General features: G+C 37.7%; 2 protein-coding genes across 3 annotated transcripts; both read left to right on the top strand.

Annotated features, from left to right (window-relative positions):
- Positions 1-361: 361 nt before the first annotated feature.
- sdhb (succinate dehydrogenase complex, subunit B, iron sulfur (Ip)) lies at positions 362-10,784 on the top strand. The gene is made up of 8 exons (XM_022682523.2): positions 362-471; positions 3,137-3,276; positions 5,987-6,072; positions 6,661-6,797; positions 7,484-7,600; positions 7,789-7,890; positions 8,689-8,811; positions 10,262-10,784. Exons 1-8 carry the CDS (start codon positions 403-405, stop codon positions 10,340-10,342), a joined length of 855 nt encoding a protein of 284 aa, XP_022538244.2. The 5' UTR covers positions 362-402; the 3' UTR covers positions 10,343-10,784.
- A 1,327-nt stretch (positions 10,785-12,111) lies between these two features.
- On the top strand, positions 12,112-22,784 carry mfap2 (microfibril associated protein 2). Of its 2 annotated transcripts, XM_049471480.1 has the most exons (9): positions 12,113-12,214; positions 15,729-15,805; positions 16,357-16,404; positions 16,682-16,708; positions 17,017-17,073; positions 17,171-17,215; positions 19,624-19,711; positions 19,813-19,886; positions 20,459-22,784. In XM_049471480.1, exons 2-9 carry the CDS (start codon positions 15,769-15,771, stop codon positions 20,560-20,562), a joined length of 480 nt encoding a protein of 159 aa, XP_049327437.1. In that variant the 5' UTR covers positions 12,113-12,214; positions 15,729-15,768; the 3' UTR covers positions 20,563-22,784. The 2 variants fall into 2 exon arrangements, with proteins under 2 accessions (XP_049327438.1, XP_049327437.1); XM_049471481.1 differs by lacking the exon at positions 16,682-16,708 and having other exon boundaries at positions 12,112-12,214.
- The last annotated feature ends 1,916 nt before the right edge of the window (positions 22,785-24,700 follow it).

Genomic DNA, 24,700 nt, shown 5'->3' with positions numbered 1-24,700 from the left:
AATTGATGCTCTCAAACACTTTATTAAGAGACAAGAAATTCAAGTAATTAACTCTTGACGAGTTCAGCACAGCTGTTAACTGAAAGCGTGAATTTTCAGGTGACGAATCTGGAGAATGTTGAAGAATAAAAAATAAAAAAACACATTCTGGTATTTAGCTGGTAAACACTTTTTTATTTGCTAAATAATTTCATATGATTTTCTTCGTAGTTTTTGGTGAGTTTAGTATTAATCTAAAATGCATTTTTTTAAATAATGCAAAACACTGAATTTAAGGTGTTTCCAAAGTTTTGACTGGTAACTACCACACGTGGCCTCGGGGTGGCGGCGGTGCGGTGATGGTGTCAGGGGCAGCGCAGGGGCTGACGGGCCGGTGGAGGACAGTGTTCTGTAACAGTAGCGATGGCGGCGCTGTGTGTGTGCTCGGCTCGGCAGGGCGCTGCGGCTCTCCGCTCTTCCTCCGGCCTGCTGGTAAGATTTACACACACCGCCGGTCAGTTACCGGCATAAACTTATAATATAGACAACTTAAAACCGCGAGGTTCTGGCTTTTATATGTGTTATTGAGCCGGTTAGCCCGTTAGCTTAGCATAGCTCAGCGTAGCCAGGTCACTTATAGGTAGCTACTGACTTATGCTAACAGCTAACAATTAGCTTAGCTACTGTTAAGTTAGTTAGTCAACCAGATAAAAGTTTTAGGGGACAGTTCAGCTTTTTTATTTGTAGCTGGATGTGTAACTGAGCTGCTCTTTGGGTGTTTGCTAGCTAGTGTTATCCTAGCTAATTTGTATTTTAGCTGTAACAGCTAGCTAGCTGCTGAACCTCTGACCTTTAAACAGTAACTACATAGTTTTAGAGCTAATAATATTATCTAGCTTTAATTACTGACAACAAACATGTGCTGTAACTTATTAAGCCTTTCTTTGGCCAGTTAAATTAATTAAACACACACATATAGTGATAGCTTAGTGTACAGTTATGAAAGCTGTACAGTTATGAAACCTGTGTGCTATGTAACTAGTTAGCTACACTGTGGTGTAGAGTGACAGCTGGAGGAACAAGTAAACATCACCCTTATTCATTTCCTAAACCTCCCAGCTGAAGCTTAGTGAAGTTTCAGCTTTTATTTAATAATTTTATATACATACAGCTCTGGAAAAAACAGTTTTCTGATTTTGCTTTTTGTAGGTTTATGTTTGAGTAAAATTAACATTGTTTTATTACATAAACTATGACAACATTTCTCCCAAATTCCAAATAAAACATATTGTTTTTTACGTCATTTATTTGCAGAAAATGAGAGATGGCTGAAATAACAAAAAAAAGATGCAGAGCTTTGAGACCTCAAATAATGCAAAGAAAACAAGTTCATGTTTATGGTGGAACCCCATGTTCTCCTCCACCAGTCTTACACACTGCTTTTGGATAACTTTATGCTGCTTTATCCCTGGTGCAAAATTTAAGCAGTCCAGTTTGGTTTGATGGCTTGTGATCATCCATCTTCCTCTTAATTATATTCCAGAGGTTTTAAATTTGGTAAAATCAAAGAAACTTGTCATTTTTAAGTGGTCTCTTATTTTCTTTCAAGAGCTGTATAAGAATTTTAAATGCCATTCAGACAGATTTACTCAGATTTGTCAAGTCAAGTCAAGTCATTATCAACCGCTTTATCCATTAAGGGTCGCGGGGGGGTGCTGGAGCCTATCCCAGCAGGCATCGGGCAGAAGGCAGGATACACCCTGGACAGGCCGCCAATCCATCGCAGGGCAGACAGACACAGACAGACAAACAGACACATGCACTCGCACACTCACACCTAGGGGGCAATTTGTATACTCAAATTTGTATAGATTTGTTTTTTTAATACAGTTTTTAAGCAGTGTAACACCTTGATTACAACATCAACAATATGTTTTGATGTATTAAATCAAAACCCCTCTATAGTGATAAGTATCACGTCGCCAAGTTCTACCCAATACACAGCCCTACTTAAGAGTTATATGGGTTTACAATAGGGGGTGTTGTAATGAGGGCCGGAGTCCAGATCAGTGTGCTGATCTCCTGCTCCAACAGGTGAGTTTATTAGAGTTGCTTGATCAGGTAAATCTCCAAACTGTGCACTATATATATATATATATATATATATATATATATATATATATATATATATATATATATATATATATATATATAATTACATTACTTTACACAGTAATTTCTAGGACAATATATCGTTAAAAAAATATATATGTATTTATGATGTTATGGCGGGCCAATTTAAAATGTGCTGATTCAGCATCATTCATATTACAGCTTCTTGGGGAAACGTAGAATCAGAGATGGGTGTGTCATATCGTATCGTACACAATAATATCGCAAACATTTTTGAATATCGTGAACAATTGGAGATTATACCTTGAAATATCGTACCGTATTAACCACCCCTAATTATCACAGGGTACTACCTTTTTACTGTTTTTAGCAAAAGAAAAATTCACACTGTTCTCATTTCCCATTATATATCTACTAGAGACAGATTATATCTGTTTAGTATCTGTTTATTTTACTTTAATCCTGGATATATTGAGATATTTGGAGTGCATGATTATTATATTATATATATATATATATATATTATCAAATTAAATGCAATAATAAAATTAAATTTTCATTTTCATGCAGTAGTGTATTCTTGAAATATATATTTTTAATTTTGTGTTTTGTCACATCGCCAAGAGTATTGTAATCGCGGAAATACCATAAAGTATTATTAGATTATTTTAGCGATATTATTTTAGGGCCATATCGCCCTTTCCCTTTTTTTGGGGGCCTAATATCATCTCTAGAAGGAAACACAACTTCAGGGATCCACTGCTCGCTATCACAGTCTCTGTTTGGCTCATATGTCCCACAGTACCGTAATTAAGTTATGAGATCCAGATCTCATATTTCCCCTGTTGTTTGTGATGTTTTGTTGTATTAAATCCCCGTTGTTGATCTGAACGGTATCCTGTGTGTTTTCTCCTCTCTCTCTGCACAGATGAGAGCTGTTAGTGTTTAGGAGAATCTGGTTCTGTCGTGCTGTAAATGCTCCTTGTTTATTTTACCTTTGTTTATTTTCTGGGTTCTCTCTCAGGCTTTGCGGTATGTCCAGACCGCTGCAGCTGCGGCTCCGGCGGTTCAGCCGCGGATTAAGAAGTTCCAGATTTACCGCTGGGACCCGGACACACCCGGAGACAAACCCCGCATGCAGACCTACGAGGTCGACCTCAACGCGTGAGTGCTGATCCTCATCCTGTTGTGTAGAGTTGTCTTGATTACATTTTTCGAATCATTTGATTTTAAGTATCTGCCAATATGGAGTCCCGATCCGATACAATACAGGAAAATACAGAATTAATTTTTAACCCTTTTAATACTGAGTTATGTTCCAGTAACGACAAAATATAATGCACATAAAATAAAAAACTAGTACCATAATATAACACTATGATCAGAAAATCGCCGGTTCAAATCCTGTTTATGCAGCTTGCCATCAGCTACCAGAGCCCTGAGAAAGCACAATTGGCCTTGTTTCTGAGTGGGTAGATGGCATGAAATTAACTTTTTTTTTTTTTTTTTTAACATTGATGTATATTAAAAAAATGTTTTAAAAAGTTTTTGTTCTAAAAATACTTTTTTCTTCTTTGGACAGTGATGATATATTGTTTTTTTTTTTTTTTTTTTGCATATTACCTCTTGAAAAAGGGTAACTGTATGTGTGAATATGGAGCAGGAGTGTTAAATTTGTTGTTTTGCATTCAGTTCTCTCATACTGGCCACTGGATATATTTAACATGGCAGCTCATGGCAAAGAACTCTCTGATGATGTGAGAAATTAAACAAGATGTCCTAGGCTGTAAGAAGATTGCTAACACCCTGAAACTGAGTGTCAAACTAAATTAAAATTCATACTTTTATCTTGACAGGTGTACAACATTTCAGGTTATTCTGTTTAGCTTTAGTAGCCTATTTAAAGTGTTTACAGTCGTGTTATGCCGGGAGATCTGCTTTCCTGTACAGCACAGATCTTGCCCAAAGCTAAAACTGGTTATTTGGCTCAGGTGTGGAACAGATTGGGATGAAGCTCCCAGAGCAGATTCAGTAACCAGCGCTCCACAGCAGAGCGTTTACCTGGTTTAACCTTAAGTGAACACAGAGTGCAGCCATTTGTGTCTTACTTTATGAAGTAAAGATCTTTAAAAAAAACATCTTTAAAGGTTTTAAACTCAATTATATAAAAATAAGTCATTTATTTGACTGAAAATGTATTAAATCTGTCTACCAAATGTCTTAAAAATGACAGAAAATAACTTAATTAATATAAAATTATCTTACTAATTTAATGTGAGATTCTTTAATGTGAGTATTTATGGCTCAGATATATTTATTACATGTTTTTAACTAGCGCAGATGGTTCTGTAGGCATTGAAAAGTGTAAATTTAATAAAAACCTTAATTGTCTCGAGTTTTGTACCGTTTTTTTAATTGTTGGGAAAAAAACGTTACATTTGTGGGAAATATTGGTTCAAAATAAAGGAATCACAAGCCTACAGTACAGTCTGTAAACTCAATATTGGTGATGTGTTATTGTGAAAGTGATCTTAATTTTGTGTCTGTTTAAAATAAAGAATTCTTAAAAGGCATTACATTTAATTTTCCAATCCCTGCAGAAACCCTGATCAGTAAACCAGATTAAATAGTTTATGGTATTTAAATTGAACTCCTCTTGGTTGTGTAGATGATTAATGTATAAAAATAAAGATGGCCGGTGCAGTGTGTGTATGTGGGTAGTGCTCTGAGCAGAGGGCTGAGGGCTAATCCTTTGGCTCCTTGTGGAGATTTGGGCAGAAGGACAGCCGGTTCCCATCGTGCTCGGTCACACTGCCCAGATAATCAGATCATGTGGAGTAATGAAGCAGTAACTCTTTTTTTTTTTTTTTTTTTTTTGTAATTCTAATTTATGGGAGAGTCCTATATTAGGGAATTTAGAGCACCTGCAGGGCTATCTGAATAGGATTAGTTTCTCAGGGGATTCTGAGGTAATTTTCTCTTTGTTTTTTTTAATCCTCTGTGATTTTATTCCCGTCCAGAACGATCACGTATGTGTTTTTCTCAGACGTCCTTTTCTCTGAACTCTGTGCTCCTCCGGTAATTTTAGTCCCGTCCGGACGCACATCTCTGAGTTTCGTCTCCTCGCGTTTAATTAATTAGCTGTTTGTCCACTGCCGCACACCGTAATTACACTTTGGGCTCGTGTTTCCACGGAGATTCAAATAAGTAAACACAACAGTGAGTGGAAATGGAGGAGCTGCTGAACGTGCTGATGTCATGTGACCGAGAAAACCTAAAAACTCACTGGTCCTCCTGTTTTTTTCAATTGCAGTCCGGATGCAGGAGTTTAATCACTGAGTAGAAGTGTGAAATATTTTTCTCAGATGCCCCCCTGATAAACTAATCCCATCCAGATAGGAATTGGGTTTCAATAAAAAGTTATGTATTTGATGCCACATATAGGACTGGGTATCGAAATTCGATACAAAAAAGGCACCGACCAAAATTGCAATTGCGGTATTACTGAGTACCGAAAGGTCTAAAAAAAAAAAATACTCTGATACTTTGCATGTAATATGCATATCGGTACTGACTTCAAAGTATCATAATTGGTATCGGTATAGAAATTTTTAAAACGATACCCAGCCCTCAACATGTATCGAAACCATACGATTAAAATGAAAAAGTATATTGCAGTATTGATAAATTGTCCCACCTTTAATACTGAGTAATTCATAACTGAATAAACTGAATAACTGATTAATGGTGAGTTTTGAATAGTCCACTGTGTATATTAAGCAGCATACCTGCAGTGTAAGGTTGTATTCCTCTAACTGTGTTTACTGTATTCCCTCAGTTTAATCTGAACAGTCTGTTTCCTCTCTCTTTACAGCTGTGGGCCAATGGTGCTGGATGCTCTGATTAAAATCAAGAATGAGATGGACTCTACCCTCACCTTCAGACGCTCCTGCAGAGAAGGTCCGAAAATTTCAAAATCTGAAAGCAAATCATTAAAAAAAATCTAAATCAGCATGTACCGTATTTTTCACACTGTAAGATGCGCTTAAATCCTTTAATTTTCCCAAAATTGTCAGTGCTCCTTATAATCTGTATGGTATTCTACCACTCTGGTTTTAATGAGCAGTCATATTGAAGTGTTATTCAGGAGTTTCAGTTTAGCATTAGCATTAGTGCTCCAACCTTAGTGCTGGAGAAGTTTGGGAATCTAAGCTTACTGTAAATAAACAGAAGCGCTTTACCCAAATAAACAACATCTAGCACTTGTTTTACTTTAAAATAAAGCTTTTTTTTATTACAGTTTTGTTTACTTAGCTTAGCTTTACTTAACTTACTTAACTTGACCTGCTGTGTTAGAAGTTCCTTATAGTGTATTTTATAATGCACCTTGTAATCTGTTGAGCCTTATAGTGCGAAAAATACAGCATTAGTATTGATGGTGTTGGTGATTTTTATGATGATGGTGTTGATGATGATGGTGATGATGATGATAGTATGTGAATTGTATTCGAAATGCTCATTTGTGTGTGTGTGTGTGTGTGTGTTTAGGTATCTGTGGATCTTGTGCAATGAACATTAATGGTGGGAACACGTTGGCCTGCCTCAACAAAATTGACACCAACATCAGCAAAGTGTCCAAGATTTACCCCCTCCCACACATGTATGTGGTTAAAGACCTGGTGCCGGTAAGTAAAACCTGATGATAATGTCATGAACAATTTGTAACGTACACAAAAAAAATACACAAAAATGTAATTTTGAGTACTTTAATGCTGTATCTGTATCTACTGAAGTATTATTTTTACTTCACCACTGTACTTAAATACTAAAATACTGTATCTGTATCGATTAGAGTATTATTTTCACTACACTACTGTTCTTAAGCACTAAAATACTGTATCTGTATCTACTGGAGTATTATTTTTACTATACTACTGTACTTAAGTACTAAAATACTGTATCTGTATCTACTGGAGTATTATTTTCACTACACTACTGTTCTTAAGTACTAAAATACTGTATCTGTATCTACTGGAGTATTATTTTTACTATACTACTGTTCTTAAGCACTAAAATACTGTATCTGTATCTACTGGAGTATTATTTTCACTACACTACTGTTCTTAAGTACTAAAATACTGTATCTGTATCTACTGGAGTATTATTTTTACTATACTACTGTACTTAAGTACTAAAATACTGTGTCTGTATCTACTGGAGTATTATTTTTACTTCACTACTGTACTTAGGTACCGTAATTAGCGTTATGAGAAATGCCTTTCGTTCTCCTCATAGTTTACTTATTTATATTTTATGGTTTTATATTGGTCATATAAACATATATAAATCTGAAATGCTCTGTCTGCTGTAGGACATGAGTAACTTCTACGCTCAGTATAAGTCCATTGAGCCGTACCTGAAGAAGAAGGATGAGAGTAAGCAGGGGAAGGAGCAGTATCTGCAGACTGTGGAAGACCGACAGAAACTGGTACGTTATCCAGCACAGCCTCATCCCACACACAGCTCAACTGTGCTGCAGAATTTACTATTCTAATAAACTAGGTGTAGAAGCAGGGCAACATACACTAATACTGTGTTCAGATTGAGTATCTCTTAAGTACTAAACTGTTACAGGTTTATAGCACTGTGCCTGAGTCGTGTGTTTGTGTGTTTTAGGATGGTCTGTACGAGTGTATCCTGTGTGCGTGCTGCAGTACCAGCTGTCCAAGTTACTGGTGGAATGGAGACAAATACCTGGGACCTGCAGTTCTCATGCAGGTGAGAAAAATTTTCCACGGCCCCTGGAATATATATAAATATATATATATATATTGCACTTTATAACCAAATACAGCACATCCGCCACCTTTGTTGTTTTGTTTTCTGTTCATGTGCTCGTGAAGCGTAGTGCTATAGGTATTTAGTGCTGTATTTTCTTCATTTTGATTTAAATTTGCTTTTCTTGGTTCTCTTGTTCAGAAATTTTAGAGATTTATTTCCAGCTTCAGGTCTTCTGTTGTCAAAGACCCTGTTTTTTAACCATTTATCCATGATGTAAAAACCCTTACCAGAGGAAACTGCTTCACTTAGACTCTCACTAATAACATGAACAGCATGTTAATCTATTAGCTAGTTCATTCTACCTGTCATGTGACTGTCCTACACAAAACCAATCAGCTAGCGCGACCTAAACATGTTTTGTTTTGCAAATAATTTATTTTTATGGGGGCTGAGTGGTCCAGCAGTCTAAAGTCCTTCCTCTATGATCGGAACATCGCTGGTTCGAATCCCGGTCATGCAGCTTGCCATAAGATGAATGGGTGGGGCAATTGGTCTAGCTCAATTGGGAGAAAATGGAAAAAAAAAAAAAAAAAAAAAAGAAATACATTTTTAATAATAATCATTTTTACTTTGCAAAATAGAAAAAAAAATGGCCTACTCTTGGCACACCGGTTAAAAAACATCTCTACACTTTTCAATACACTGTGTTTAATTAGATTTAAAGGGTCCTAAAGTTATATACACTGAAATCACAGCTGTTTGTGTGTGTGTGTGTTTGTGTTTGTGTTCCTCTAGGCGTATCGGTGGATGATAGACTCGCGTGATGATTACACAGAGGAGAGACTGTCCAAACTGCAGGATCCGTTCTCTCTGTACCGCTGTCACACAATCATGAACTGCACCAGAACCTGCCCAAAGGTACAGATCTCAGACCACTTTACTGATCCTGGGGAAAGAGTGAACAATTAATAACAGCAGTAAATTATAGTAAGATTAAAGGCATGCATGCTTATTAATTAGTGTTCAGACTTCAAATCAATTCATACAAGAGTTTTCTTTTCAGTAACAGTTAGATTAGAGTTTATATTAGTTGAAAGGATAAGGATTTTAATGCTATTTCATTACATGGCTTAATACAGAATATGTGAGCAGCACCAGGTGTATATCTTTTTCTTATTATTACCACCACTATATTTCTCAAAAACACTTGAGGTCAGCATGAGGTCAGTGCTGATTTTAGAAACAATAGGGTTCCCTCTTTGTCACAATATATGAATTATATTGCTGCTTTGATGAATTCCTCAGTAATTAAGCTGTATAAACAATGCACAATGGGGTTCTAAGCTTGTGGCATTGTGATATGGTAATGTACATTTATTGTTTCGTGAGACGCTCCCATTGTGTGAGTTCTGTGAGCATTAAACAGTGTCATAGTCTGAAATAGCATCCATGAGACATGACAAAAGTCATGGGACAATAATAATTGATGATAGTTTCTGTCCAATGACTTTTGTCACATCCGTGTAATAGTGGTGATGATGACAATGTAGTATTATTGATGATAATGTTGTGGGTTTGGTCACATTTACATATATCTAGATGTTTTAGAGGTGTAATTATATGTTAAGCTAAATTGGCAACATTTTCCTTACAAGTTGTTTTGTGACAACTTGAGTATTTTGAGTATCTGCTAATACAGGGTAATGATCCGATACTTTGACAATGGAAAAAAAGAACAACGAACACATACAAGTTGTTCCAATTTTTAACTATTTAAAACAACGATATCAAAATAGCTATATAAATTGCACTATAAATGATTTCCATTTGAATATACATATTTTCTTAAATAAATAAACATAAAAATATAAAAAATGTCACACAACAACAATTCTGTGATTAATCATAATTAAGATCATTATGAATAGTTTTTAATTCTGGTATTTCCCTGTATGTTTGGGAGGGAGACAGTAATAATAGTGTGTTGGGGTTTGTTTGGCCTGTCAGACTAGATTTAGACTAAAGACTTTATTAACTGTATTACATTAATATCTCAGGGTAGTTTTGGTTCTTTTAAAACTAGAATATTTTAATGAGTTACTCATTTAGTTTAAAGGAGTTGAAATAAGATTTTTAATGGGGGGGGGGGGGAATAGTGTAGCTAGTGTAGCTGCATATGTTGAGATGCATAATGCAGTAATAATGCAACCATTCTTTAGTCTATAGTGAACTTGTGGAGTAACTACGTATATATTAGTGATCCAGATCTTTTCCACCTGATTCCCCTCCTTTAAAAAAACTGTGATCAGCCTGATTTCCGATCACATGATGGAATCGGATACGTCTCTAACCGTATCTGTTTTTGCAGGGTCTGAATCCGGGGAAGGCCATCGCAGAGATAAAGAAGATGATGGCCACGTATAAAGAGAAGAAAGCAGCCACTGCGTGATCTGCAGTCCAGCCCTCCATAGCAACAGTCCATAGCAACAATATCACAATATCAGTATACAGTACTGACATACTCGGAGATATGTAACCAGCTTCCTGACCCAGCCTAACCATCCACACACACCCAGCACAGCCTCCTACCACTCCACAATACAGCAGACTGATCAGTGTATGTGTGTGTGAGTGTGTGTGTGTGTGTGTGTGTGTGTGTATATAAGAGAAGTTACATAAATGTTAATTTAATGGATTCTGCATTCCTTCATTACTGTCTGTTATATGGTTACATAGACACAGTTCATGTGTGTGTGTGTATGTGTATATGAAGACAGGTGTGCAGCACAGGTGTGTGTGTGGGTGTGGTCTGGTCAGCACATACTATACAGTCTCCTCCCGCTTCTATAGGAGATCAGTTTTGTGTAATAAATAAATGCATTACGTCCACAGCTCTGCAGTCCCGCCTTTTATTTCCAAATTACACACTTGCTAAATCATCATAACTATCCAATACATAGCTATGAGTTTATCCATTTATTACAGTGACGAAGAAAAGCTTATATCAGTCAGTGTTGGCAGCAAAAAGACGACTGAAATAAATTGCCAGGGAAATTAGTATACACTTTCCGTAATTCTGTAATTAGAATAATTTTAAACTGGGCAGGTGTGATGTGGTCTCCTTTCAGAGCAGATGAATCCGATTCCAGGTTATGTTCAGTCAGACGACAGGTTTTTGATATGAGTGATTGAGCTACTGAGCTCTGAGTTTCCTCTTCTGAAGTCTCCACTGCTCCACCAGCCAGCCGCTCGCGTTCAGTAAAACTGAGCCGGATCCTCTTTTAGAGCCTGTACGTGTGACGTACAGTAAGTACGTAAAGACGTGTGACGTGGCCAGAAGAAGAACTCCCGCGAAAATTGACCCGACACCCCAGTTTTTAGAATTAATATATTATTAGGATTAGCAGGGATGGTGGTTCAGCACACTGGTACCATTAAACACTATATTTTATCCATATTCTTCTCCACTGTTTAGAAACAAAATAATTGATTTAAAATAGTTCTTTAAGGAATTCTTAAGTGTGAGTGTGCTCACAGTGATAACTGATACTTGATCATGTTTTACTGTGCAGTAATACGCTGCAAAGTGTATATAATATTCTCTATACTTATGAATTTTGTGACATTTACAGCATTTAGCTGATTCTCTTATCCAGAGAATCTTCCCAAAAAATCTTGCAGCACTTCATGCTTCCCTCTGCTGACAACTTTTATGGAGCTGCAGATTTTATTTTCCAGCAGGACTTGGCACACTGCCAAAAGTACCAAATTACCAAAGTCTTATATAATATTAAAATTTTCTGAGACACTGATTTTTGAGTTTTCATTGGCTGTAAGCCATAAATCAATTAAACAATAAAATAAATAAATGCTTAAAATAGATCACTCTGTGTTTAATACATCTATATAATAAATACTTTCACATTTTGAGCTGATTTACTGAAATAAAATAACTTATTAATTATATTTATTTTTTTTGAGATGCACCAGTATACTTGGCTTTTTTAAAATACATACCAAAAGGATGAAAATGGTGTTTATAAGAAAGTCATTGTTATGTTTGTCCATATTAAGATAATCATATAATAACTGATACATGTATCAGACCACAATGTTTCAACATATATACAGTAAAAAAATAAGTTTTAGGGAACACAGTCTGGTTTTATCTAGATTATAGTGAGGGGGCGTGGCCTCTGAATGAGGGGTGGGCACTAGGACCCGAGAAACTCGCAGCCAGTCAATCCTACAGACTCGCACACACACTTATACACACACTGCGAGACTGAGGGTCCTCACGGGGGAAGTAATACAGTTTAAGGTAAGAACTATAGAACTGTGTGTTCCTGAGTTTATAATGTACTGTTATACAGTGGGATTAGAATACAGACTCAGAATTCAGTATTTACACCGGTTTACACTGCAGTTAATTCGGATTCTGCTGGATTTAGATCTGTATAAGAACACTGGGCAGTCCTGCACAAATGAGTGAAAAGAGGAAAAATAGACAATATAAATACTACTGTGTGTGTGTGTGTGTCTATGTTAGTGATGGGGCTTTATTCCCTGTGCAAGTATAAGGTGAGTTTTGGGAACCTCCCTCTAAGGGGTTAATTTAGACTGAGGGTTAAAAACATACAATAAAGGACAATAAGAGTGTGAGTTTGTGTTGTGATTCTATTTGCAGTGCAGGTTTAAGGTGAGTTTGGGGGACCTCACTGTAAGAGGCAAATGTGTGTGTGTGTTTATTCACAATGCAGTTTAAAGCTAATTTTGGGAGCTAAATAGACTGGGGTAAAATATAGTGCAATAGAGGAGAGACAGGCAATATAAATACTACTGTGTTTGTATGTGTGTTAGTAACGGGGCTTTATTCCCAGTGCAAGTTTAAGGTGAGTTTTGGGGACCTCTCAGGAAGGAGATTATTTAGATCGGGGGTAAAAACATACAATAAAGGACAACAGTAGTGTGTGTTTGTGTTGTGACTCTTTTGTACTGCAGGTTTAAGGTGAGTTTAGGGGACCTCAGTATAGGATAGACAGGCAGTTTAAATACTGCAGTGTTTGTGTGTATGTTAGTGATGAGGCTTTATTTCCAGTGCAAGTTTAAGGTGAGTTTTGGGGACCTCCCTGTAAGGGGGTTATTTAGACTGGGGGTAAAAACATACAATAAAGTATAATATAAGTGTGCTTGTGTTTGAGTTGTGATTCTATTTGCAGTGAAAGTTTAAGGTGAGTTTGGGGGACCTCACTATGTTTTAGTCAGAGATGGGGCTTTATTCCAAGTGCTAGTTTAAATTGATGGCAGTACAATAGGGGGAGGCAGCCAACATAAGTACTTCTCTGACTGTTTGTGTGTGTGTGTGTCTGTGTGTGTGTTGCCAGTGCAGTAGAGGACAAAAGAAGAAAAGCAGATGATTTTATTCCAAGTGCTGGTTTAAGATGAGTTTGGGGGACCTCACTGTAGGGGGGTTAAAATAGCTTTACTTTGGTTGTGGTGGGGAGGAGGGGGGGCTATATAGCCTGGGGGCAAATGGCAGTACAAAAGGAGGGAGACAACCAACATAAATACTTTTGTGCGTGTGTGTGTGTGTGTGCGTGTGTGTGTGTGCTGGAATGGTTGGTCACTGTGGGGCTTTGGGGGGAGTAAATATTAAAAAGAGGAAAGGAAATGAGGGGAGAGGATAAAAGGAGAGTGGACAAGGAATGGAGTGAGTGGAGAGGTGTGTAAGTGTGTGTGGTGTGTGTGTGTGTGTGTGTGTGTTGGGGGAGGAGACAGTGAGAGAGGGGGAGAGGAGGAGGGGGGATTAATAGTTCCCAGATGTGAACTGTGAAAACATATGGGTTCTGATGGCCACTGTGATGCACTGGAGGAATGTCTGGCCTCACACACACACACACACACACACACACACACACACATTATATATATATATATATATATATATATATATATATATATATATATATATATATATATATATATAGCTCCATATCTAAGAAATCCAAACAGTACACATACACACATTCTCTGACACAATGTACATATGCACATGCACTCAGTGACACACACACACACACACACACACACACACACACACACACACACACACACACACTGGCACAGTACACAACCCTCTCTCTCTCTACTGTACTAAAGAGTTCTCCAGGTTGAATGAGTGCAGTGAGACGCACAAGCCAAAATTGTGTGTGTGTGTGTGTGAGTGTGTGAGTGTGTGTGTGTGTGTGTGCGTGTGTCTGAGTGTGAGTGTGTGTGTGTGTGTGTGTGTCCGCCACACTCCAGTTTCCAGGCCTTTCCAAGAAACTGACAAACATTCAAACTAAACTCTGTGATTAGTGATACCTCGAGGAACGAGCCACTGCCAGTAAGTGTGTCTGTGTGTGTATAAGAGTGTGTGACTGAGTGTGTATAATAGTGTGTGTATAAGAGTGTGTGTGTGTGTGTGTGTCTGTGTGTGTATAAGAGTGTGTGTCTGAGTGTGTGTGTGTGTGTCTGAGTGTGTATAATAGTGTGTGTATAAGAGTGTGTGTGTGTGTGTGTGTCTGTGTGTGTATAAGAGTGTGTGTCTGAGTGTGTGTGTGTGTGTGTGTGTCTGTGTGTGTATAAGAGTGTGTGTCTGAGTGTGTGTGTGTGTCTGAGTGTGTGTGTGTGTGTGTCTGAGTGTGTATAAGAGTGTGTGTCTGAGTGTGTGTGTGTGTGTGTCTGAGTGTGTGTGTGTGTGTGTGTGTGTGTCTGAGTGTGTGTGTGTGTGTGTCTGAGTGTGTGTGTGCGCTCTGCTGGAATGCATTGCTGCAGAGCAATTCTGGAGAAAAGATGGAGGGAATTGAAAAAAGAGAAAACCAGGAAGATTGTTAATGAACTTCCCACTCTCTTTCTCTCTTTCTTTCTCTCTCTCTCTTCTCTCTCTCTCTCTCTCTCTCTCTCTCTCTCTCTCTCTCTCTCTCTCTCTCTCTGGGGCCAGTTTAGGGTGAATGGAGAGAGAGAGTTATACTGTAAAATTGAATGGATCTGAAGAAAGTGATTCACTACTGCCTTAATTCAGAACTGATTCTATTAGTGTTCATTAAATTATTCTTTATTGTTTGTTTATGAGCATTAGAGTATAAAAGCTGTGTGATTACTGGTAAACTGTACTACACACAATACTATAGTGTGTATACTATACACTCATTTGGCAGCCCAGCTATCAGTTTTTGAACAGTAGATGTTTTCTTAACCTTATATTCAACATTCTTAAGCCCTATCCGGACGGGATTAGTTTTTCAGGGGGTTCTCGGGTAATTTTCTCTTTTATGGGTTTTTTTATCCTCTGTGATTTTATTCCCGTCCAGAACGATCATGTAGGTGTTTTTCTCAGACGTCCTCTGAGAAAATTACAGGCTGAATTATCTCCGGTAATTTTAGTCCCGTCCGGACGCACATCTCTGAGTTTCATCTCCTCACGTTTAATAAAATAGCTATTTGTCCACTGCCGCACACCGTAATTACACTTTGGATGCGCTCTGTTTCCACGGAGATCCATATAAACACAACAGTGAGTGGAAATGGAGGAGCTACTGAACTTGATGTCATGTGACCAAGAAAAAATGCTAAAAACTTACTGGTCCTCCTGTTTATTTCAATTGAGTAGAAGTGTGAAATATTTTTCACAAACGCCCCTCTGAGAAACTAATCCCATCTGGTAATGTTGCTGCAATGTCACGTGTGTCAATTTTTTCATTTTTAGTTAGTTTTCATCTAGATAGAATTCACACATTATGATGTGCTGATTTGTTTAACAGAGCTTAAACCTGCGGTTGTTTCTCTCTCTGCAGTGCCAGTGAGTCTACCTCCACACACACACACACACACACAATGAGAGGCAGCATCTTACTACTGCTGGGCCTGCCAGGTGAGTCAGAAGCACACGCACACACACGCACACACACACACACACACTCAGCTCTGAAGTTAGAGATAGAAACTGGACACTGTAATTCTAACAACTGATGAATCATTTTCTCTACTAACATACTGTGGTTCATAAAGTGAACATAATGACAAAATAATGATGAAATCGCTGGTTTGAATCAGTCATATAGCTTTCCATCAGCTGCCGGAGCCCTGAGAGAGCACAACTGCTCTCTCTGGGTGGGTACAGTAGATGGCGCTCTCTCTTTCCCCTCATCACTCCTAGGGTGATGTGGATCAGCACAAGGCTGCATCTGTGAGCTGATGCATCAGAACCGAGTCGCTGCGCTTTCCTCCAAGCGTTAGCACTGTGATGCTACTCGGCAATGTTGCATCAGCAGCAGCTCAAAAAAAAGGTGGAGTCTGACTTCACATGTGTCTGAAAACAATTAAAATGTGGAAAACCTAAATTAAATATCAGATTTGGGCTACTTTTACCTCCTGTGTGAGTATAGAATATATGACTGAAGTGTGTTTTTGGCGTTCCTGCAGTTTTCCTGGCGCAGACGTACGAGCCGGACTACAGAGAGGAGGTCTTCTGTAAGTAATAAAACTGTTTTTAATACAATAACATTAGTAATACATTATTTACATTATAATACCTTTATTTATGCCTTTCCACTTTGTCTAGATCTACTCGTCATCACACATTTATCTTAACTTTTACATACATATTAATATTGAGATGGAGTTTGTTTTTTTAATTCTTTGGATTCAGATTTTTATGTTTTTTTTGTATTTATTTATATGTATATAATTATATATTTACATGTTTAAAATGTATTAAAAATATATTTTGTGTTGTGTTTTTCTGTAGCTGATTACAACCAGTATGAAGTGCAGTGTAAGTGCAGCATTAACTCAGTTATTGAATTAAACAGGGGGAATATAAATGTACCGGTTAGGTATGGGTTTACTGGGGCGCACTGTAACATTCTTACATGTAAAATGTGTTTTTGGTTGGTATGAATTAGAGATGCAGATTCGTTTCCTGTGTATACATATATATATATATATATATATATATATATATATATATATATATATATATTTATTTATATATATTTATATATATTTATATTTGTGTATTAATATAGTATTATTAATATAATATTATGGTTATTGTATTTATACTGGTTATTGTTTTCTCAGACCCGGAGGTCTCACAGCAGGTCCTACAGGAGCCAGCAAGGGGGCAAGAACAGACTGGTACACACACACACACACACACACACACACACACAGTGTTTTTACTAGGCTGTCTACTAGCACTAATTATCTGTGTTTTTATTGTTTTGTGTTTCAGAAGCTGAACTACAACTAACAGAGCCCACCGAGCCCGGACCACTGGGTGAGCAAAAGAGATAGAGAGAGAGAGAGAGAGAGAGAGAGAAAAGATAGAGTGAGAGAAAACACAATAAAGAGAGAGGAAAGAAAACCAAACAGATTAGGGCGCTTCACAGAGTCCTATACAGGTGCTGGTCAACGAATTAGAATAATTTGAAATAGTGCAATCATGAAATTCTTTGAATGCATTTTTTGTGCAGAAAGCAAATCAGGTGTTCACCGCACCTGTCCTACTCGTTAGACTAATCACAGAACTCGTTACCTGAAAAAAAATTTGCTCAGCTGAGCTTTCCAAAAGGCCCATTTAGGCCATTTAACTGTGACACTGTTGTTTTATTGAATTAGAATAATGGAGAAACCGTTTCATTGAATTAGAATAAATGCTTGAATTTTTGTTTTCTGTGAAGAGTGTTCACTGTGCAGTATAAAGTCAGGGTTGAGTAGAATTTCTAAGTTGTAAAATCAATCATGGGTAAGCAGCGCGACCTCTCAACCGGAATAGTGGCTCAAATTCAAGCCCTTCGCCAACAAGGCTTGACCCAAACTAAAATTGCTGAGCAGCTCGGCATCAGCCAGTCTTCCGTCTGCAAAGCTCTCAAGAAAAACTGCAGCAAGCGCACCAACTGTTCCGGCGTCCGAAAAACTTCTGCTCGCGACAACAAGCAGCTGAGAAAGATCGCAGTCAGCAACCGGTTCAAGTCCACTTCCGAGCTCACCGACTTGTGGAACAAGCAGACCGGCGCTGACGTCTCCAGATCAACCACTTACCGTCGTCTGCGCGAACTCGGCTTCAAATCTCGCGTTCCAGCAGTAAAACCAATGCTGAACAAGAAACAAATGGAGAAACGGCTGAAGTGGGCCAAAGAACACGGCGAGTGGACTGCTGAAGACTGGCAGAAAGTGGTCTTCAGTGACGAATCACGCTTCTGCATCTCCTTCGGTGACCAAGGTCCTCGTGTCTGGCGTCGTGGTGGCGAAACCTACAACCACGAGTGCGTGAAAAGATCCGTCAAGTTTCCCCAGAGCGTTATGGTCTGGGGATGCATGTCCGCTCGAGGTGTAGGGAAACTCTGCTTCCTCAAGAAGACTGTCAATGCTGCCGTATATCAAGATGTTCTGGAAACGTTCCTGATTCCGACTGTTGAGGAACAGTTTGGCGAAGAAGACTTCATATTTCAACAGGATCTTGCACCGGCTCATGCGGCAAAGTCGACCAAAGATTGGTTCACTAAAAAACAGCTTGAAGTTTTGGCATGGCCGGCCAACTCGCCTGACCTCAATGTCATTGAAAACCTTTGGGCCATCGTCAAGCGGAAAATTCGCGACAGAAAGCCTACTACGCTGGACCAACTGAAGCAGAACATCGCCACTGCCTGGGAAGCTGTGAGTGTGGAAACTTGCGACAAGCTGGTCAAATCGATGCCGCGGAGACTTCAGGCAGTCATACAAGCCAAGGGGGCAGCCACAAAATACTGAGAAAGTGATGATTGTAATTATAATAAAAATTATTCTAATTCAATGAAACGGTTTCTCCATTATTCTAATTCAATAAAACAACAGTGTCACAGTTAAATGGCCTAAATGGGCCTTTTGGAAAGCTCAGCTGAGCAAATTGTTTTCCAGGTAACGAGTTCTGTGATTAGTCTAACGAGTAGGACAGGTGCGGTGAACACCTGATTTGCTTTCTGCACAAAAAATGCATTCAAAGAATTTCATGATTGCACTATTTCAAATTATTCTAATTCGTTGACCAGCACGTGCACTATTACTCCTCCCCCTCCCCAAAACTCATTTTTCTAAAAGCCATATTGACTAAATTGTTCTATTAATTAAATGTTAATGTTGATAATATACTTTGGGATTTCCACTGGTCTCTCTAGTGTTTTAGCTGCATATATGCTCATTAAAAATGAATGTATTTCAGTAGAATGTAAATATATTAAAGAAGTTTAGTTGGGCTGGAGTTTATCTGGAGTTCTCTTGAGTCTCTACACGGATCATCTTCATACTAGACTACATACGTCTGTGTGTGTGTGTGTGTGAGGGCGGGGGGATGTGTGCAGGTGTGATGGATCACAGTATAAACCAATAGGGAGTCGGAATGGTTTATGTTTATACTTCTCTACATCCAATCACAATCAGATTCACTCTATCTGGATGGAGAGATTTATCTGGATAGGGGTTTTATTGAACGATGAGAAGCCGGAATGAAAACCAGCTGAAATGAAACAGGAGTAACGAGGCTGTTTTTATTAAAATGTAAGGAGTAGAAAGTTCAGATAATTGTGTGAAAATGTGAAATAATTACTCCAGTAAAGTGTAGATAACCAACATTTCTACTTAAGTAATGGAACAAAGTATTTGTAATTCATTATAATTGTGTGTGTGTGTGTGTGTGTGTGTGTGTGTTAGACTGCCATGAGGAGCAGTACCCCTGCACCAGACTGTACTCCGTCCACCAGCCCTGTAAACAGTGCCTCAACAGCATCTGCTTCTACAGGTCTGTACACACACACACACACACACACACACACTTTAATATCTTTGTCCTTTCTCTGTAAATTAGAAATACTTATTAAGTATTTCTCTCTTTCTCTTTAGTCTGCGCAGAATGTACGTCATAAATAAGGAGATCTGTGTGAGGACTGTGTGTGCCCACGAGGAGCTGCTCAGAGGTAAGAATAATGTGTGTGTGTGTGTAATTTAGTTTCTGAATCAGTTTCTCTGATTTTGCTATTTATAGGTTTATGTTTGAGTAAAATAAACATTATTTCTATTCTATAAACTACAGACAACATTTCTCCCAAATTCCAAATAAAATATTATAGTCATTTAGAGCATTTATTTACAGAAAATGAGAAATGTCTGAAATAACAAAAAAAGATGCAGAGCTTTCAGACCTCAAATAATGCAAAGAAAACAACAAGTTCATATTCATAAAGTTTTAAGAGTTCAGAAATCAATATTAATATTTGGTGGAATAATCCTGGTTTTATGCATCTTGGCATCATGTTCTCCTCCACCAGTCTTACACACTGCTTTTGGATAACTTCATGCTGCTTTACTCCTGGTGCAAAAATTCAAGCAGTTCAGTTTGGTGGTTTGATGCCTTGTAATTGATCATCCATCTTCCTCTTGATTATATTCCAGAGGTTTTCAATTTGGTAAAATCAAAGAACTGTATAATTTTTAAGGCGTCTCTTATTTATTATATTATATTTAATGGTGTAATTCTGTGACCCTCCAGCTGACCTGTGCCGTGACCAGTTCTCCCGCTGTGGTATAGCGGCGCTGACCGGTCAGTGTGGGTCGATGGGGAGCAGCTGTGTGAAGAGCTGTGGAGGATGTTAAAGATGATCTTCTACCGCACCATCCAAACACTGCCTGACCAAACTCAACTCATCCTCACCTTAATCAGCAAGATTTCACCCCGTTTTACTGTCTAAATGTCGTGTTTTTAATGTTAGCTCACGTCTGTAGCTGATTGCTGTTGTACAGTCTGTACAACCTGCATCAGCGCTGTTCCATCGGTATGATCTAGACCAGATGGACGGATTGATGGATGGATAAATGGATGGACAGACGTATATAAACCTGTATTCACTTCTCTATTCTTTCTTTTCTGTCTCTTTCGACTGTCCAAAGTCACTGGTGCTATTCTAGCTATCTGTTCTGTAACAGTGCTAGTGAAACAGCAGCACAATAACAGCTGGAGGAAGATAGTTGAACTTTTATTTTGTATGTAGTACCAATCAAAAAAGTTTGAACACACCTTAAATTCAGTGTTTTTTTTTGTTTTCATTATTTTAAAATGTTCTGCGTTGGAGATTTTAAAACTAAAGTCATACAAACTATGCAGAAAAACCTATTGAATTAATTAATTATTTAACAATCAGTTTTGCACATTTCTTCTGTATTTCTCAGTCAGTTTTATGAGGTAGAGTCACTTGTAATTCAATAGCTTTCAGTTAACAGCTGTGCTGAACTCATCAAGAGTTAACTATCACTTGAATTTCTTTCTGAGAAGCAAGAACTACTCAACTAAATAAAGAAAAGTAAAAAAATACGACTAAGAAATGAAGGTCAGTCAATCGGAAAGTCAATTTCAAGAATTTGAATGTATCCTCAATTGCAGTCACAAAAAAAACAACCAAAAAATGTATGATGATGAAACTGGCACTCATCAGGACCCTCCTTAGGAAAGAAAGAGCAAAATTTCAGAATTCAGAATTACTTGCCTCAGAAACACAGATACAAATTGTACAGTACTCTGTGTACTTGGGTTCTGAACTAGTATAGCACTATTTGAGTAATGTTCTAATCCATTTTGTGGCAAAAAATACTCAACTAAACAAAGTATACATAATATATAACATTTCAAGAACTTTTCAAGAAAGTATCCTCAAGTGCTGTTGTCGCAAAGACCATAAAAAAAAAACGTTATAATGATGAAACTGGCACTCATCAGGACCACTTCCTCAGAAATGGGAAATAAGGGGCAAGTTTGGGTTGTTTAACAGTGATTTTAAATTACTACATGATTCATTATGTGTCCCTTTATAGTCTGATAGATCACTTCACTATTCATTTATAATGTAGGAAATAAAAAATAAATAAATAAATAAATTGAATTAGGAGGTGTGTCCAAACTTTTGACTGGTACTGTAATTGCTTAACTGTATCTTGTATTATTTGTTTTCCTTTGTATTATTATATATATGTTTGTTTGTTTGTTTGTTTATAGGCTGTATCTCACAACCAAAGAGAGATTTTTTTTTAATTTAGCTGTTTTTTTATAGGCCTTATGGTACTGATCTACGTAGATCCAGTTATGCCCTCGACTGCCACAAAAAAGAAACTGCAAAACTGACCTCAGATCAGCTTATAGAGCAACATCTAAGCAGCCTTGGCCTCTTTTTTATGGTACTGTTTTAACCTACCTTCATTACATAAGGCGACATAAGCCTCGCTGAGCTAGTTCATTTTAAAGCTAACTGTTTTTGTGTTTTTTGGAGATTTGGGAGGCCTTAAAAAACGTATACTTGTGAAAATGTGCTTTATCTGGTTTAATCTTCAAGTTTCTGAAGAGAACTGTGGTGCACTGCCCTTCTCTGTCGTTGTAGAAGAGTAGAATAGAGTAGCATTAGCATATTAGCATTAACAAGCCATTCGATAAGTTAGCTTCATAAAGTGTTTTAGCTATGATTTTTTTAAGTATATGGAAGTTTTGTGTTGCTTCAGCTTATAAACAGCTTTGTTCAGCATTTTTAAATGTAAAAGGAAGTTATTATAAGTAGGATATCGATAATATCAGATTTGAGCAGATTATGCTCAAATGATGGTGACGCCACAGGACTGGCCAGTCAGCACTGACCTCAGAATTGAGGCATTATCAGCACTCAGTACTCAGTAATCACCAGCGTCCGATTCAGTACCACCAGCAGCAGCAGCAGCGATGCAGTGAACAGCTCAGAACATCTCGACTTGAAATAACACAGAATCCAGCAGCTGCTGGCATACGTCTTTAACAAGAGGCAAATATACAACTGAATAAACTTTTTTATACCACTAAACTTGAATAAATGTGTTCAATAAAGGTATTAAATAAAGGTATTACGTATAACAGCTGTAAGAAGAACTTAAAAAAGTGTCTTTTATAGTCAAACAGAAGTTACAGAACTTACAGTCCGTGTATTGCTTGATTAAATAGTGGGAAAGACTACAGCAGCAGTAAAACTGTAGTGTGTGGAGCCTGCAGAGAATAGAATAGCAGAATGGCCATTACTTAAACTCAATTTGTGTGTTTCTTTAAAAAAAGGTATTAAGCATAGCAGCTGTAAGAAGAACTAAAAAAAGTCTCATATATTTAATCAGAAGTTACAGAACTTGCAGTCTGTGTATCGCTTGATTAAATGATGGGAAAGACTACAGCAGCAGTAAAACTGTAGTGTGTGGAGCCTGCAGATAAGAACAGAACAGTGACCAACTAAAACTAACATCTCCATTTACTTCAAAACTGGAATTAGTGTGATTTTTTAAATAAATGTGTTTTTAAATAAAGGTATTATGTATAACAGCTGTAAGAAGAACTTGCAAATGTAATGGGAAAGACTACAGCAGCAGTAAAACTGTAGTGTTTGGAGCCTGCAGAGGAGAACAGAATAGCGACCAGCTAAAAGTAACATCGACACTTAAAGCTTATACCTAAACTCAATGAATGTATTTTTTTTAAATAAAGGTATTACGTATAAAAGCTGTAAGAAGAACTTGAAAGTGTCTTTTGTATTCAAACAGAACTTACAGAACTTGCAGTCCGTGTATTGCTTGATTAAATGATGGTAAAGACTACAGCAGCAGTAAAACTGTAGTGTGTGGAGCCTGCAGAAGAAAACAGAATGGCGAATAGCTAAAAGTAACATCAACACATTGACAGCTGTAAGAAGAACTTTAAAAAGTGTATTTTATATTATATATTCAGACAGAAGTTACAGAACTTGCAGACTGTGTATTGCTGGATTAAATAATGGGAAAGACTACAGCAGCAGTTAAGCTGTAGTGTGTGTGGAGCCTGCAGAAGAAAACAGAATAGCAACCAGCTAAAATTAACATCTCCACTGGAATTAGTGTTTTTTTTTAAATAATGTTTTTATGTATAACAGCTGCAGGAAAAACAAGGACTCAGAATGTTTTTTTTTTTGTCTTTTATATTCAAACAAAACTCACAGAGATTGGCTTCCAACCTAATCTTTGCCCACAAAACCAAAACAGTTTTCCATTAACAGAGAGTAACAAACAGTAAAAATGGAGTGTTTTAATGTACAGTAAACCCCATCACACTGACCAGGTAATTCTACAAACCCCCACGAGCTGGTGAACTGTGAGCTACATCACTATTACAAGATTTTGCCAATAATTCGATTGGCATGGTTTGATAAGCACTTGGGCTATCAGATATGGGTAAAACTCAGGCAATACTCAGATTTTTACTTAGGAACCAGCCAATAATCTCTCAGTGGCACATGACATAAACCAACTGTATTTTTCAGACTATAAGGCGTACTTAAAATCCTTTAATTTTCCCAAAAATCATCAGTGCGCCTTATGCATGAATTCTACCAGTCGGAGTAGTACAGCGTTATAAGCAATAGCATTAGCTGCTAACAGCATTATAAGCATTATAAGCGTTATAAGCAATAGCATTAGCTGCTAACAGCAGCGCTAGCTCTTTCACAGTTAAGAAATAAGTATATTGGACTTAATTCTACATGTTTACTGTGTTTACTGTGATGAACCGCTAGCTGATAGTTCTCTGGGTTACTGCAACACTCAGGATTTCTCAGTATAAGGCTATCGGGCGGCATTTACATCCCGCTAGCGCTGCGGTTAGCGGCTGATGCTAACGCTGCTGCACTTAGCCTTAGTGCTGGGGAAACTTCACTGAAAACTTACCCTTAGACAAAATATTGAAAATCTAAGCTTACTGTAAATA

This window comes from Astyanax mexicanus, chromosome 24 (genome assembly GCF_023375975.1).
Source record: "Astyanax mexicanus isolate ESR-SI-001 chromosome 24, AstMex3_surface, whole genome shotgun sequence".
Lineage (NCBI taxonomy): Eukaryota > Metazoa > Chordata > Actinopteri > Characiformes > Acestrorhamphidae > Astyanax > Astyanax mexicanus.
This window is presented reverse-complemented; position numbering and strand designations above follow the sequence as displayed.